The 14191-nt window shown below is 40.6% G+C and overlaps 1 protein-coding gene across 1 annotated transcript; it reads right to left on the reverse strand.

The window, feature by feature from the left end:
* Positions 1 to 148: 148 nt before the first annotated feature.
* On the reverse strand, positions 149 to 7603 carry syvn1 (synovial apoptosis inhibitor 1, synoviolin). Its single transcript, XM_076292395.1, has 16 exons — positions 7412 to 7603; positions 6430 to 6574; positions 5341 to 5433; positions 5072 to 5224; positions 4932 to 4980; positions 4513 to 4616; positions 4258 to 4384; positions 4061 to 4160; positions 3762 to 3827; positions 3483 to 3599; positions 3131 to 3288; positions 2731 to 2883; positions 2397 to 2540; positions 1659 to 1842; positions 1445 to 1551; positions 149 to 1025 (listed from the first exon to the last, which is right to left on the reverse strand). The coding sequence occupies exons 2-16, from the start codon at positions 6559 to 6561 to the stop codon at positions 844 to 846; spliced, it is 1869 nt and encodes a 622-aa protein (XP_076148510.1). The 5' UTR covers positions 6562 to 6574; positions 7412 to 7603; the 3' UTR covers positions 149 to 843.
* Positions 7604 to 14191: the final 6588 nt, after the last annotated feature.

Here is a 14191-nt window from a genome sequence, read left to right on the forward strand (position 1 = left end):
TATTTTTAGAGTTCTTAATACTATATCTCTGGTAATGTATAGTACATGTCCATGTAGATGATTCACTGGTTTTATCACTGAGCTTCCTAAATTGGCTGTTACATTTGCACATACACAAACGTTTCTACAAATGCAGAAACTACATTGGTTTTGCGATCGTTGACGTCAAGCAAAGTTTAATTTGAATTATTTACTCTTCAGTATGTACAGATGCTTCTAATACTCTTTATACAGTATGTACAATTTAAATTAGTCCTCACACGGTATGTCTCATTCTCACCACAGAGACCGTGTCTCACATATCTCATTCTCACCACACAGAAACTTCACTTCCCCCAGAGTGGGCTGGGAATACACTGAAGATATAAACAAAACACCCTTAGGCCAAATTTAAGGACACAATGGCTGTAGCTAAAACCAACTCTTCCCAATGTGCTGCAGCTGTAACATATACTAAACAAGAGAAAGATATCCAAATTTGAAACATAAAGCATACAAAAACAACTCCTACCCAAATTTAATCAAGTCAACAGTAAAAGCAAAATGTCGGCCAACGTTGGCCGCATAGTATTGGTTCACCCTACACAGTAAGTAGAGCCCACGGTTCATGATTCGTTCCTAAACGCACAACGTTCCATGAGCTAAAAGTAGTGCTGCACACATGCACAACACCGTGTCCCCATGTATGCAATGTTAAAGAATGGGTAAGGGCACATCGGGTCTCCTCCTCGTCCAGTCTGGCCGTGTAGCTTTGCCCAGCGTGAGGAGAGACACATAAGATGAATTCAGCTGACTGAAGTCTTTTGTTAAAAGTGATCATCATCCAGCATGGTTGAGTGGGCATCAGTGGTCAGGGGGTGGAGTGGTCTCCAGCTTGCGGAGGCGTCTCCGCCTGAGCTCCGCCGCGTTGGGCTCTCCGCCCTCGCTCTCCTCCTCCGCCGCGGCCTCTCCTTCCTCCTCCTTCTTCTCCTCCACGGTGGTGGAGTCTGGTTGAGAGAAACCCGTCGCCCCCAAAACTGGCTCAGCTGTTTCAACGGCAAGGAAGGAGAAATGTGTTGGCTTTAATGAAATTAAATGTGACATTTTTCTTTCTAAGTAGTTTGAGACACTTAAAATACCCATCAGATAATTGTCAGTTGACTTTTTAATGGAGCGTGATTTAATAGGTTTTGCTTCTTGGTAAGTAATTTCCAAGCTACGTGTCCGCAATTAAACTAAAGCACATAAACAAAATGATCCAGAGGGGCAATCAGTGTCCTTGATAGCTCATCTAGACACATAACTTACTGATGACACAGAAACTTTGTTACATAAAATAATTAATTTCAACCTTCATACAATTTGAATCAAATTCCAATAGTATTTTGTGTCAACTCTCAAGCACCTCTTTCCTAATGATGCACTCTTGGCTATGATTCCATTATTTGCCAATCTTATTACTCACGGCTTTGAGCAGGGGTCTCCTGGCTGGAGTTCTCCGTGGTGTTGTTGGTGTTGGAGGAAGTCGAGGGGCCACTGGCCTCTCCAGCACTGGCTTCAGTCCGAGGGGGGCTGAGCCAAGCGCAAAACACAAGCACACCCACGTTTATCCTTCACATTCACCCCTTCATAAATGAGTTCCATGACCTTTGACCCTGGTGGGAAAAGCTCTAGCTTACCTGAGCGTGGCCACGGTGGTGAGGTAGTGGTGGATGTTGAGCATGGCGGCGTCCAGCAGTGTGTGGATGTTGTGGAGGCACTGCAGTCGGGCCTCCAGACCCCGCCGGCCCTCCTGCTCCAGCTCCCGCAGCTCCGCATCAGACATGCTGGACAGGGAGGCGGGCGGCGGCGGCATCGAGGACACTGACAGGGGAGTTCATGCATTACAATCAAGACAACTAAATAATGGGATTCTGAAATGGAACTAAGGCTACATCCACACGATTCTCATTTTTCATTTGAATCTGAAACACTTGTGTTTGCACCTCGCATCTACACTAGTCTACTCGGGCGCTTTCGAGGTCCTGAAATGGAACGACTTGAAAATGCCATCACCCCTGAATGTGTTCCAGACACCACCACCAACAACAACAAACACATCTATGGCATGTAGGTGTGGACACAACACTTTAAGAAAAGGATCATGTGGACAAAAATCATTTTCACCTAAAATATGCACATTTCTATTTACCCAGCCTATAACATTTCTACAAAGCTAAGATTGATTTCCTTATGTTGCGGGTGGTGGCAACCACAATATAAATATAGCAACTTAACCATTTAGCAAGCATAATTTCAAAATTCAACTCAATCATTCCCAAATTAAATGATTGAATATATATATATATATATATATATATATATATATATATATATATATATAAACATTACTGCACAGCCTTTACTCAGCAACTTACTGAAGGGAGGTGGTGGTGGCATAGGTAGCCATGGTGCAGAAGGGAACGGTGGAGGAGGGAAGTTGAAAGGGAAACCTGGCATGGCACCTCCAGGGACAGAAGTGCTAGAAGCTTCTCCATTAGGCTGGGCTGACGTACTGCTCCCTGTAGTGTACACCAAAATATTCAAATCATTTACATCTGAAATTCATATGGTTTTCTGAGCTTTTCCAGTCAAAGAACAATATTTGGTTTTCACCGTTATATCAAGTTCAAATCATATGTGATCTGGCATTTTTGTGAGCCAGATAGGAAGGTAGATGATGATGTCTGAATGCACATCTGAACTTCTCACCTTGTGCCTGAGCTTGGGTGGCGCTAGCGCCAGTTGGGGGGGCATCCGCAGCAGCCTGAGCACCAGGTGCACCGGCAGGTGGGGCAGCCCCAGGAAACGGCCCCCAGAAAGGGAAGAGCCCCGGGGGGAAGTGAGGCATCATCCCTGGGGCTACTGTACCGGAGAGAGCAGAGGAGAAGAGCATGAGGTTAGAGTCGTAAAAATAAAACCCTGACGAGGCATAAAGTTGTACGTGACATTGTGGTCTGCTTACAATGAAGCCTGCTTTGCCCTCATTAGTCGGTAAATTGACTCCAGGCAATGTGACTGAGTAGAAAAAAATCTCAACTCCCCTCTGAACAGTTTTGTGCATGAGTGTGTGTGCATGCGTGCATGTGCACATGTCTGGACTGGCACTCACCGTTGCCGGGCACAGGGCCTTGAGCGTTGGCAGGTGGGGCTGGTGCCGGAGCCTGAGCAGGGGGCGGGGCAGGTGTCTGATTGGGCTGAGAGGCTCTCAACACATCCATGCGGCACGTAGGACAGGTCTGCTGTCTCTGGAACCAGGAGCGCAGGCAGCTGCAGTCCCAGGAGGAGGACACTGATATTAGCTCCAACTCAATAGTATCGGTCAGGAATCATTTTAATGACCACATAATGTCAAATGCTACAGGGAATGCAATTAGACGTAGAGGATATCCTAGCCAGGGCATCAGTTAGAAACACATAAATGCTCATATTACACAGAGGCAAAATGATTTTGTCTGGGTCACCTGGAGTGGAAGATGTGGTTGCAGGGCAGTTTCTTGGCTCCCGTCACCATTTCCTCTCGACAAATAATGCAGACATTATCCGAGGCCTGGAGATCTTCGGGTGTGGCATCAGGATAGCTGGTTAAGTGCCATAAAACCATGTGTCAATACATTGTTATTAAAACAAAGAACCTTTGTCTCTCCATACAACATACAAGTTTGTGAAAGCTGACTTTAAACTCAAAAAGCAATGGGTTTGCTACTTAAATCTTTATGGGTAAAGTTCCTTGTGGTACTCACAGTGTGTTCATATTGCGGATGGCTCGCCGAGACATAATGGCATCAGTTACAGCTTTCTTGAATTGTCTGAAGGAGAAAAAGGTAACTATTTGACTGTACCTTTACAACCATTTTTCATGAACATTCAAAAAGTTGAAGTCAATGCAAGCCAATATGATACAAATACAACTCACTTAAACTTTGGGAAAATACAATAAGTAGGAAAATCATGACTTAGAAACTTACAAGTTGCCCTAATAAACAATTGATGACAAGTCACAAACATATCATTTTCAGACAAAGCTTAACAGGCTTCCTACCTCATAGCAAGATACATGGGACGAATGGCAAACAGAGGGAACGTATGCACTTTGATCATGATGGTCATGAATGCCATATACAGCAGCACCTTAATGAAACCTATGGGATAAAGTGTCGTTGAATAACTGTTGAATGTTGTGAAAGGAGAGCACTTTGGATGGCTATGAGAGAAAAGAGAACCATAGGAGCCTCATACCTGTGAAGAGTTCGGTGTACAGCATATATACGGCCTTGTTATCCCATGGATTCTCACTCTGGAGGTCAATTGTATGAAGTGTATATTTGATGAAGGTTGTGAGAACCATGGTCATCAGAATTGCATACTACACAGAGAAAAGCGGTGGATTATTAGGACAACATAATGGTAAAAAATGTATCAATCACGTCATGATTATGCATAAATTCAATTTATTCCATTAAGTCTCTATTTAACTACAATTTATATCCATACCTCGAATCCAAACACCAGTTGAACTGAGGCTCCCCTTGTGATGATGCTATGGCAAGCATGATTTACAAAAAGAAAGTCCAGTATTCCCAGTAACACCATGAGAGCTGCACCACATGACATCAACACACAAAAAAGAGAAGGTAAGTATGAAGAAAACAAGTAACATAAACAGCAAGTTGATTTAAAACAAATTCACTAACAGTCCTTCTAACAGCAACAGGTGCACCATGAATATTTGCATACAGTTTCAGATTGAAATGCTGACCGGATGAGAAGTTTTACTTAAAACAGGAAGCAAGATCCTTACAACAGCAAAGACTGCTGACTGTCACTTTTTGACTGTGCCTGAATGACTTGCGACTTGGTGCCACTTTCACCAGATAAGAAAAAAAGATTCTAAAATGTCTACAAATACTTACACAACACCCTGAAGTGGAAAACCCATGAAATATTTGGACTCCTCTCCATCTGGAATAAAAATTTAAACACAGCAGGTTACTCCTATATTCTACACCTAAATGAAGGTATGAATATCCCAATGACATTTGCAGTCACTCACAAAGTCAACTCTGTCTTCTGCCAACCAATGAAAGCACTTGAGGAATAACAACAGTGTGAAGAGGGCCACAAAACGAGGGGAGAAATCATCCCGGAACACAGTGAAGGCTAGGCAAGTCTCAGTCACAGCATACCACGAGCGCTCAATCAGGTGCTAAAACATGTGAAGAACAGGGGCAAGTGAGGTGAACATGAGAAGCCACCGATAAAAACCAGTGGTGATGGATAAAATTGAAAAAATGGAAAGAGTCACAAAAGTAGAGAATTTACCTCCATCTCAGCAGCACGCAGCTGTCCAAAGAAGACTTTGCGCATAAATTTCCCCAACAGAAACACCAACACAAATGCTTGGATGTACAATACCTGGTAGACAAGACAACATTGCAAGCTCATACAAACTTTGAAAACTATGTGAACAATAACTGATATTAACCAAAGTCTGCCTAGCTATGCTATTAGTGAGTTTGTCAGTAGAAACCTGACAAATTCATCTTCAACATATGATTACAACTTTTATCTTCCTGAATAATGCAACCATGACCTCTTTTTTGCCAAGCATGATCAGCACTAGGGATGTAACGATTACCAGTATAATGGTAAACCGCGATAAAAATGTTGACGATAATAATTACCGCTTTCATTTCAAATATCATGATTATCACGGTTGATTACCACGGTGTGGAAACCGTGTGTTTAATCCTTCCCAGCTTCATCCGAGCCTGCTTTTGACATACAGTAGGCCTGGTACAATGGAACACAACTGGTACCCTACTGATTCTGATGTCTAATTGATGGATTTAACTGAGATTCGCATTAGGCTACACCTGCTTTTAAAAGGCGGAACATTTTCACCGCAAAACGTGCACTATATTGTGTAGCCACAAAGTTCATTTCGGCAGTCAGGATGTAGGTCTATGAATGTGAAATAAAATATGTCCTTCTCCAGTAGCAATAGGCCACCTTAAAATGTACCAGAATAAAGGGATTACATCTACTCAGTAACAACTATGAGCACCCCCCAGGTGAAAATGAGTTCCAGCGTCCCCGGTTAACTTTTGATAAGGTTTTGCCCATATTTTTGTAACATAGTAAACTCTGTCAAACTTTTTGAAACTATTTCAGCTTGTGTAGGCCTATCAGTGCTTTCTGAACATATTGAACACACTTTTAAAAATACCGCGATAATACCGAAAACCGTGATAATTTTGGTCACTATAACCGTGAGGTTAAAATTTCATACCGTTACATCCCTAATCAGCACTTAGGAGAATCACAAACATTACAACTCAAGGTCTATTTTGAAAACTCTTGAAACTCACAACTCTTCATATTTAATCAAGAGAAAGTGAAGTTACTTACAGCCATGCTGGGACTGCTTTTAGTGAGGTACACCACTGTGGGGTAGAACTGGTGTTTGAGAAGATAGGCATGGGCCACCACCGCCCCTGTCAACACCATACTGGTGGCTGTAACCAGGGCTGCTCGCACCATCTTGTGCCAGGAGCTGTTGAGTGGAACAAGTGGTTCTGAGCAATCATCATTTCATAATCTGCATTAACAAATACATTATACAATCTGTATGAATGACTTGACAACCTAGGCTTAGTTTGGGTAATGTTCGGTAATATTTTGGTTTAATTACGTTTAATTAACTTCTAATGATGTGCAGAAAAAGAAACAAGCAGGCCTGCTTTTCATGCCATGATAGCGGTCACCTTTGCACGCCAGAAATATCAGCTGTTACTATATCACGTAGAAAATTGGTAGAGGATCATTGTTTCTATGTAATGGTGACTCACTCTGCCCCTTTTCGGGCCGTTTCAGTTAGTTCTACATCTGGCAATTTGTGGATCCTGGTTCCTAGCTAAGGTTAGCAAGCTGCCTGTTCAGAGACGATAGCAACCCGTTGCCCATACAAGGAGAATAACTTAGACGTGTTCACCTAAGCTTTATTAAATAAACTTCAGCCAACGTTAGCAATAGTCTCCTTCAACCTGTCTATCAATTTCATAAGCCACAACTGCAATAAAGGGAATAAGACGTCGCTTTGCAAAATTAGCCATATATCTTAGCTGTGGCTGTGACAGCTAAAGTAGCAATGCTAACATTAACGTTAACCCTGAACTGTATTCCATATGGGCTCGTCTGAAACCCTAAATGGGCAAACAAAAGTATATCTACTAAAAGTATGTCCTATCCTGTGACCACTATTTTCTTTCAACTAATACTGCAAAAGTTCACAGCTTTAAAAGAAGGAATGTGATTAGCCAAATCTATCCTAGCTGGATAAAATAGTCAGCTAACGTTAGGTTCCAGCCAGTGCTTTGGGAAACGGACTTACCGACTCTGTCGCTAACGCAGACTTTCCCAGAAACAAAACCTCTTCTTTACAGAAAGTGCTATAGGAATGATTTGACTTCCTTTGTAAAAAATACAAGGTACAGCTAAACTAATCGCCAAATCCTGCTCAGCTGTCTATTATCTGTTATTTAAACCATCTCCACCTTTCGGATACGTGTTTATCTTTCGCTTGTTCGACAGAGCAGCCACCTCACTTCCGGGATAATCCAAGCATACAACCATAAAGGGTGGCGTTTATTACTAGGGCTCCTCTGACTCAGGTATTGAATTTTAGTAAGGCCATTGCTTTATTCTACATACAACAGTCAATTAATATTTAGGGCTACATTCGTGTTTTTTTTCTCCTGAAAATATATAAACAGATGTGGAGCCATCAGAACTATCCAAGCAGTCTCGGGACAACCCTTTCAGAATATATAATTCCTAGTGCCACCCAAAGAACGTCAAATCATTAACCTCATTAAAGTGTCTGCAAAGATTGTAGATAGGCGTCATATCTTAAATATTTGTTGTCTGAGACACCGTATTTACATTTAACCGTAGTCATCAATCACAGAAAATAAGAAAAAAAAGGCGACTAACTAATAGCCTACTTGAGTTGCATGAAAGTTCAAAGGTCTCAAAAAGCATGATGTAACTTATGCTTCAAACACCACCACATAAACAGGTCTGAGGATTGCATTTTCTTTTAAAATATAGGTGACTCATAATAGCCCACATTTTGGGGGCGTTGTTGCTCAAAATAGAGAGTTTTTCACTGTAAGAGTTCAACCAAAGATTGTAATTTGACAAAGCCTTGCTACAACTACGCGGACCAATAGCATTTCATATGCGGATTTTTATCCAATCACATTTTGGCATGACAGCTTTACACATAGATATGAAAATGTGTCCGGCAAAGACGTAACTAGTCGATTTTATAGTCACATTTTCCTACGAACGAGAACAAGTCACCTTTGCTGTTTATTTAAATGCAGTGAAAGAATTGATGCGGAATCGCTGAAATGCAGATTAAACTGATTAATGTGACGATGTAATGTGCATTTCTTGTCATATTAGCCTACTCATAACTTACTGTATCACTGTAGGCTGCATGCACGTGTGTGTGTTTGTGTGTGTGTGTGTGTGTTGTTTACAGACCACTAGAATGACAGCCTCAGAAAATAAGCTGTTCTTGATCAGAACTTGACTGGTCCTAAGATGTTTCGATTAACACATACAAATGAATATGTTTTTTTGATATGATGTTTCAAACTAAATAATTGTAAAAAGCACCCACATGCACGCACGCACACACACACACACACACACACACACACACACACTACTTGAGGAAGATTTCCATGAATGTGAGATGAATATAAATGTCAAAATTGTCTTCCAGCATTCCAATGAAGGCATCATTTCGCCTGATCCTCTCCTCTAAAATGCCTCCCTTCGTGTCATTCACAAAGCCACACCAAGAGGCCATGTAGGCCTACTCTGACACTCTGTACTCTCACACAATAAAGTTCAATAATCAGTGACGGTGAGCTGACCCTGTACCTGAATGTAATTACAGTTTAGCATGGTAATGCAGCTGGGCCGACCATTGAAACAGATCTCACTAATTTGGTGTTGTTATTTACAGTTGTTAGTTCTTGGGAACCACTTCATACAGTCTATGAAGCCATACTTTGAATGTCTAAACGACCTTGCCTTTTATATGTCTCATTTGATGTTACATATCTATCCCATTGGATCTCCTTAAGTCATTGACTTAAGTCAGATGTTTATCTCCTTAACAGCTCATATCACATTTAAACATTACGGATCTTACCCACTACCTCCTTCGAACAACGTTGCCACATCATTTCCCTCCTGAAGCAACACTGCCTCTTGTCACTGGAAGGGTTTGCCTCTCCCAGCTCAATGTTTACAAATCAGCTCAAGACTGCTGAGCTTTGTGCACTGTTTGTTAATTGCATTTCATTATTAAATAGGAAATTATGGCACTTTTATGCTTGCTGACATTCTTCAAGTGTGTACATTGTGTAGGCTACAGTACGTCTACCATTGACAGTGGTGTGGGTGACTATGAATATAATATATTTGATGTTCACAACAGTCCATATCAGTATTGATGAGCCCTCTCACCTCTGCTTTCACAATGAGTTTTTCTCCATTTTACTTTGATTGTTGCATTTCTTTTCAACTGGATCTGCTTTTTCCTGTCTCTCTGTCTGACCACCTCGACTACCGGGCTTTATGGTGCCATCTCAGGGCTTGGAGTAAGGCCTTTTCTTGTCTCGGTTGCCATGGTTAATTCCTGGAGACAACAAGGCATTTGTCAGTGCTATCTTTGACAGGGACTATTTAAAAACAAAACAAGTTTATGAACAGGGGCAATGCTGACCGGTCTTCAGCTATTTTGGTACGATTTATTACACATCCAGAGGAATACATTTGAGTCGTTATAGGCTCTGGCTTATTATGGAGCATTATAGGAACAAAGCTGTGATTAAAAAAATGATCATGGAGGAAAAATCCGAGGAGGCACGTGACCCCTTTATTTCAATGGGCATGACGCCACTGTTTATGAATACCTCTGTGAAGTATCAGTCCTGAATAATGAATAGTATTCTGTTTGCTGTGGGTCTGTTGCACATTTTTACCATTCTATTTCAATGTATAATGTTTATTTTTTGGCTGTTTTCACACAGTTTTGACCTACTTCCCTATTTTAATGGCCAGTATTGGAGGGATTAAGCAGCAGCATCACATGTCTTTGTGCCTTTTGAATCTCTTTGAGTGGCTATAGCCTTCAGCGAATGTCCGTATCTGAATGACCTTACACATTATTGCCATTCCTTTGAGTTTGAACTCCTTGTGTGTCTGTTGCCTCAGGATTCCTACTTTTCTTCAGAGGTTTCATAAATTACTCCAGAGTGCGCAAAAAGGCTGACTCCTCATTTTCTACTCTCCCACAAACTAGTACTCTTCATTAACTGAAGGTAAATCCTCAGATGTACAAATATGGGCAGCTGTGTCTTAAAGGATTTGCTTTTAGATTGTACACATTGTATTAGATGCCAGATGTTTTAGATATTTTCAGTGTGTAATTTCTTGATAATCATTAATTATCTTAAAGCAAGCTGCTCCACTCTGTGGGACCGAAATGATACATTTTGTTTTTAGCCAGGAGGGGGCAGTCTTGTAAAACTTTATTAAGAATTAGAAAGAACACCCATTCCACGCAGGTCCAGTTGTAGCCTACTACATTTGGGTGGGCTGGTAAAACTTTTGGGTGGGCAACATATAAATTGGTCAAATTGGATCAAAACTGACATAAACACAAAACACAAACACAAATAAAATCGGTAGGCCTACTCAGAGCCGACCCAAGCCCTGATGGGGCCTTGTTAACACTTAATCATTCACATCATTGGCGAATATACAGTATAGCCTATAATATATATATGATATTTCATTCATATTCATTGGAGATCATATTGCAGTTTATAATTAAAAATAGCCTAACATATTTTGTCATTAAATATTCCATACTGATTTCTTTTACTTTTTTAACACCTACTGTAGGCCTACCTACCTTTAATGTCATGATTACATTGTATTAGTGGTGTCTAAGTCTAATAGGTGCCTTTCACTTTCAAGAAGGAGAATAATGTGTGTCCGTGTCTGTAGGCTATTATTTGGAAATAAGATCTGCATAAGGATATGAGGACATAAGTCAGGATGTTTGCTATTTAATTAGTTAACATAAATAGCAATAAGAGAACCTGTCTTGGATCACAGGAGTGTCATGCAACATTCAATTCTTGTGAGCACTGCACAAATGCTAAGCAAACAAGACGTGAGCTAACTGATAGCTAGAAGGAACTATGCTATTTTCAGATATAAAAGTTTGTCAATAGTTGCGTAGCCAGTCACTCATATGTTAATTAAAATTAATGAATTAACTTAATTTCATTGGTTACAGAGGCAGACTTGAGAGATGCAAGTCAGCAGATCAGCTATTATTATTTGTTGACATCCAACCTGAAGAGGAACACAAGTTTACCCAACTGCCGGTGCAAGATGAGTAACTTAGGTTTCTCTCACACACAATACACTCCCTCTCATACCAACCTAAAGTTTCTTGAGAACTTTAATGATCAGTCGGAAACGGAAACGGAATACCAATTGGTGGTTGCCCTGCAACATTGCTCAATCTGGGCATGCATTGTCAAAGACTTGTCACCACTTAGCAAGTTCAGTTGTGACTTTTTGAGTGCATCTCTGATACAGTATTTACTAGGCTATGAGATGTAACAGGCAGGTCAGCATAGTTGAAGGTCCACTTAATCAACAGAGTCAGTGTACTGAATATGGAGGTTTACAAAACTAGATGTACCGCAGAGCGGTACAAAATATGACCGCCGCCCAGTCCAGCACATTTTTCCCACAAAAATAAATCACGCTGAAAGGCCTATATGATTCTAACTGTATCACTAAATTGCATTAGCCACACTCAATTCTCACTGGTATCTGCTAGACAACAAGTACCAAAACATAATTAGTTAATAGATTCCACATGTAAAATTCATTTTATACAACCCCACCTCCATCTTGCCTGTTCATAATTCTGAGAAATTCTTGAATTGTGTGCATGTGTGCGTGTACACGTTTATGTTTATGTGTGTGGGTGTGTGTGTGTGTGTGTGTGTGTGTGTGTGTGTGCGTGCTTGTGTGTTTGCCTGCGTATGTGTGTTTGTGCATTTGCATGCATGCATACATATGTCTACTGTGTGAGTATGTGTCATACGCAGTGTTGGGCAAGTTACTTCAAAATCGTAATGTACTATGCATTACTTATTACTGTCATTTCAAAGTAATTTGTTACATTATAATATTACTGTCTCTGAATTGTAAGGCATTACACTACTATTGCATTACTTTTAAGTTACTTTCACCAAAATATCTAGAAATATGGATTTGCCATTCTAAATGCAGTTTATTACACTCAATGCAGCTTGCTCTTCCAATGGAGGGAGATGTGGTATAGCATAATAACTGAGCTAGGCTTAAGGCAACAGTAGAATGCAATAGGCGCAGTGCTCATAATGCAATACAAGGAACAATCATAGTCAAGTCAATCAAGTCTGGTAAATTGTGATAGAAATACTGTAACTTTAAGGCCTAGGCCTACTCATTAAAATCCATAGAGAGCCTACTATATTGTAAATCAAAGCTTAAAGGAACCGTATGTAAGATTGTGGCCAAAATGGGTACTACAATCACTTTCAAATTACTGTAGAGCGGTGTATCCCCTTCCCCTCCCCTCTGACTGGCAGAGTTGGCAACCAGATGACGAAACACTACTGACTTTGTGATTAGTAGCTAGGTGGAGGGTGGCGCATTAGGCCAAAACACAACATGACAACATCAACATCAGTTGAGGGCTGCAACTTCACTTTTTAAATCACAATATCCTGGCCAGACTACTGTTGTCAGTGATATAAGTATTTGAAATGAACATGATTTCTTAATGGCTAGTGACATATCAGGGCAATTTTATGATTAATTGAAATACATTTTTTACATACGGTTCCTTTAATAAAGACATGTCAAGATGGTGGCCTGCTGGCCATTTCGGTGCCCTAAGTGAGTGGCTTTGAGTGAGTGACATTTAAATGATAACTTAAACACCTAAAGTAAAATAAAAGGCCTATTATTTACAGACCATTACTGTGTATTTTTAAACATTAATTTCTGAAGAAATGCTGTTTTACTTATAAATGGTGCACTGTCACTTTAAGAGCATTGATCTTTACGTTGTCATAATGCCCTTTTGCTAGCTCTTGTTTACAAGCCTTATTTGTTTGAGTTACATTGATAGCACAATATTAACAATAATATGCACAGTGTTAAGTTGTTTTAAGCAACCTTCATTGCTTTGGAAATGGAAGTATGCAATGACATGTTGCTTCACATTTCGTGAATACAAGATAATTATGAGCCTGGTATCCATCTAGCTATCTGAATGGAATGCGTTTCAGTCGACTCAGCATATCATGTGCTTCATGTAGCCTAAATGCTTGGAAAACGAATGATTGAAGACCCACCAATTCTACGTGGTGATTGAGAGAACCCAAAATGTATCAAACTTGCATGTAACATCGTGTTAGTGCATTTTGACATTGTAAACGTTATTGATGAAGAGTGAAACGCAGTTTGCAGTAAAGCTACTATTCATTGGTTACATTTGGGTGCCCCCTCTGTCCTTTGGTGCCCAACGCAAAGTGCGTGATGCGCGTGGTGGGAGCGGTGGCACTGCCAGGCTACACAATCTTTTTCTGCATTTCTATCCCTTTATTCTCTTCAATTCAAGTTCACAGCACAAAGCTGGCATGCACAACAGCATAGTTTGTGTTTTATCAAGAATCAAAAAGATTAGCGTGGCACTACTTTAGATGTTTCATTAATTTACTTGTGCTATTTCGCGAGCTGAGAGATCTTTCGGTTTCGCACACAAAGTGCACTAACTATTATGTTCTTCATAGCCTTGTCTCTGACAAGCTGAAAATAATGAGCGTAGGCTTATGTCCATCCAGCAAATAGAGTCCGCCTGCGAGTCTGCTGCAGCCACAGTCATATTCAACCAGTATCAGGAGATAACATTCTACTATTTTGCGCGGATTTTTTCTCCTCTGTTGTTCTCGCGTGGTGTTTGCGAATATGTATCAAAACAAAACAAGCGCTTAATTTTGGGTTAAACTGC

This window comes from Alosa pseudoharengus, unplaced genomic scaffold (assembly GCF_046254945.1).
Source record: "Alosa pseudoharengus isolate Yale_2024_CS ecotype anadromous, Long Island Sound unplaced genomic scaffold, YU_APseudo_1.1 YU_APseudo_1.1_scf_19, whole genome shotgun sequence".
NCBI lineage: Eukaryota > Metazoa > Chordata > Actinopteri > Clupeiformes > Clupeidae > Alosa > Alosa pseudoharengus.

Bases quoted from the DNA above. Each gene is read 5' to 3' on its own strand.
- syvn1 (XM_076292395.1), bottom strand. From the start codon at position 6,561: ATGGTGCGAGCAGCCCTGGTTACAGCCACCAGTATGGTGTTGACAGGG. The intron at 4,385-4,512 runs GTATGGATATAA...TTCTCTGTGTAG, and splicing joins AACTGGTGTTTGGATTCGAG to TATGCAATTCTGATGACCAT. The intron at 4,161-4,257 runs GTATGAGGCTCC...TTTATCCCATAG, and splicing joins GTACACCGAACTCTTCACAG to GTTTCATTAAGGTGCTGCTG.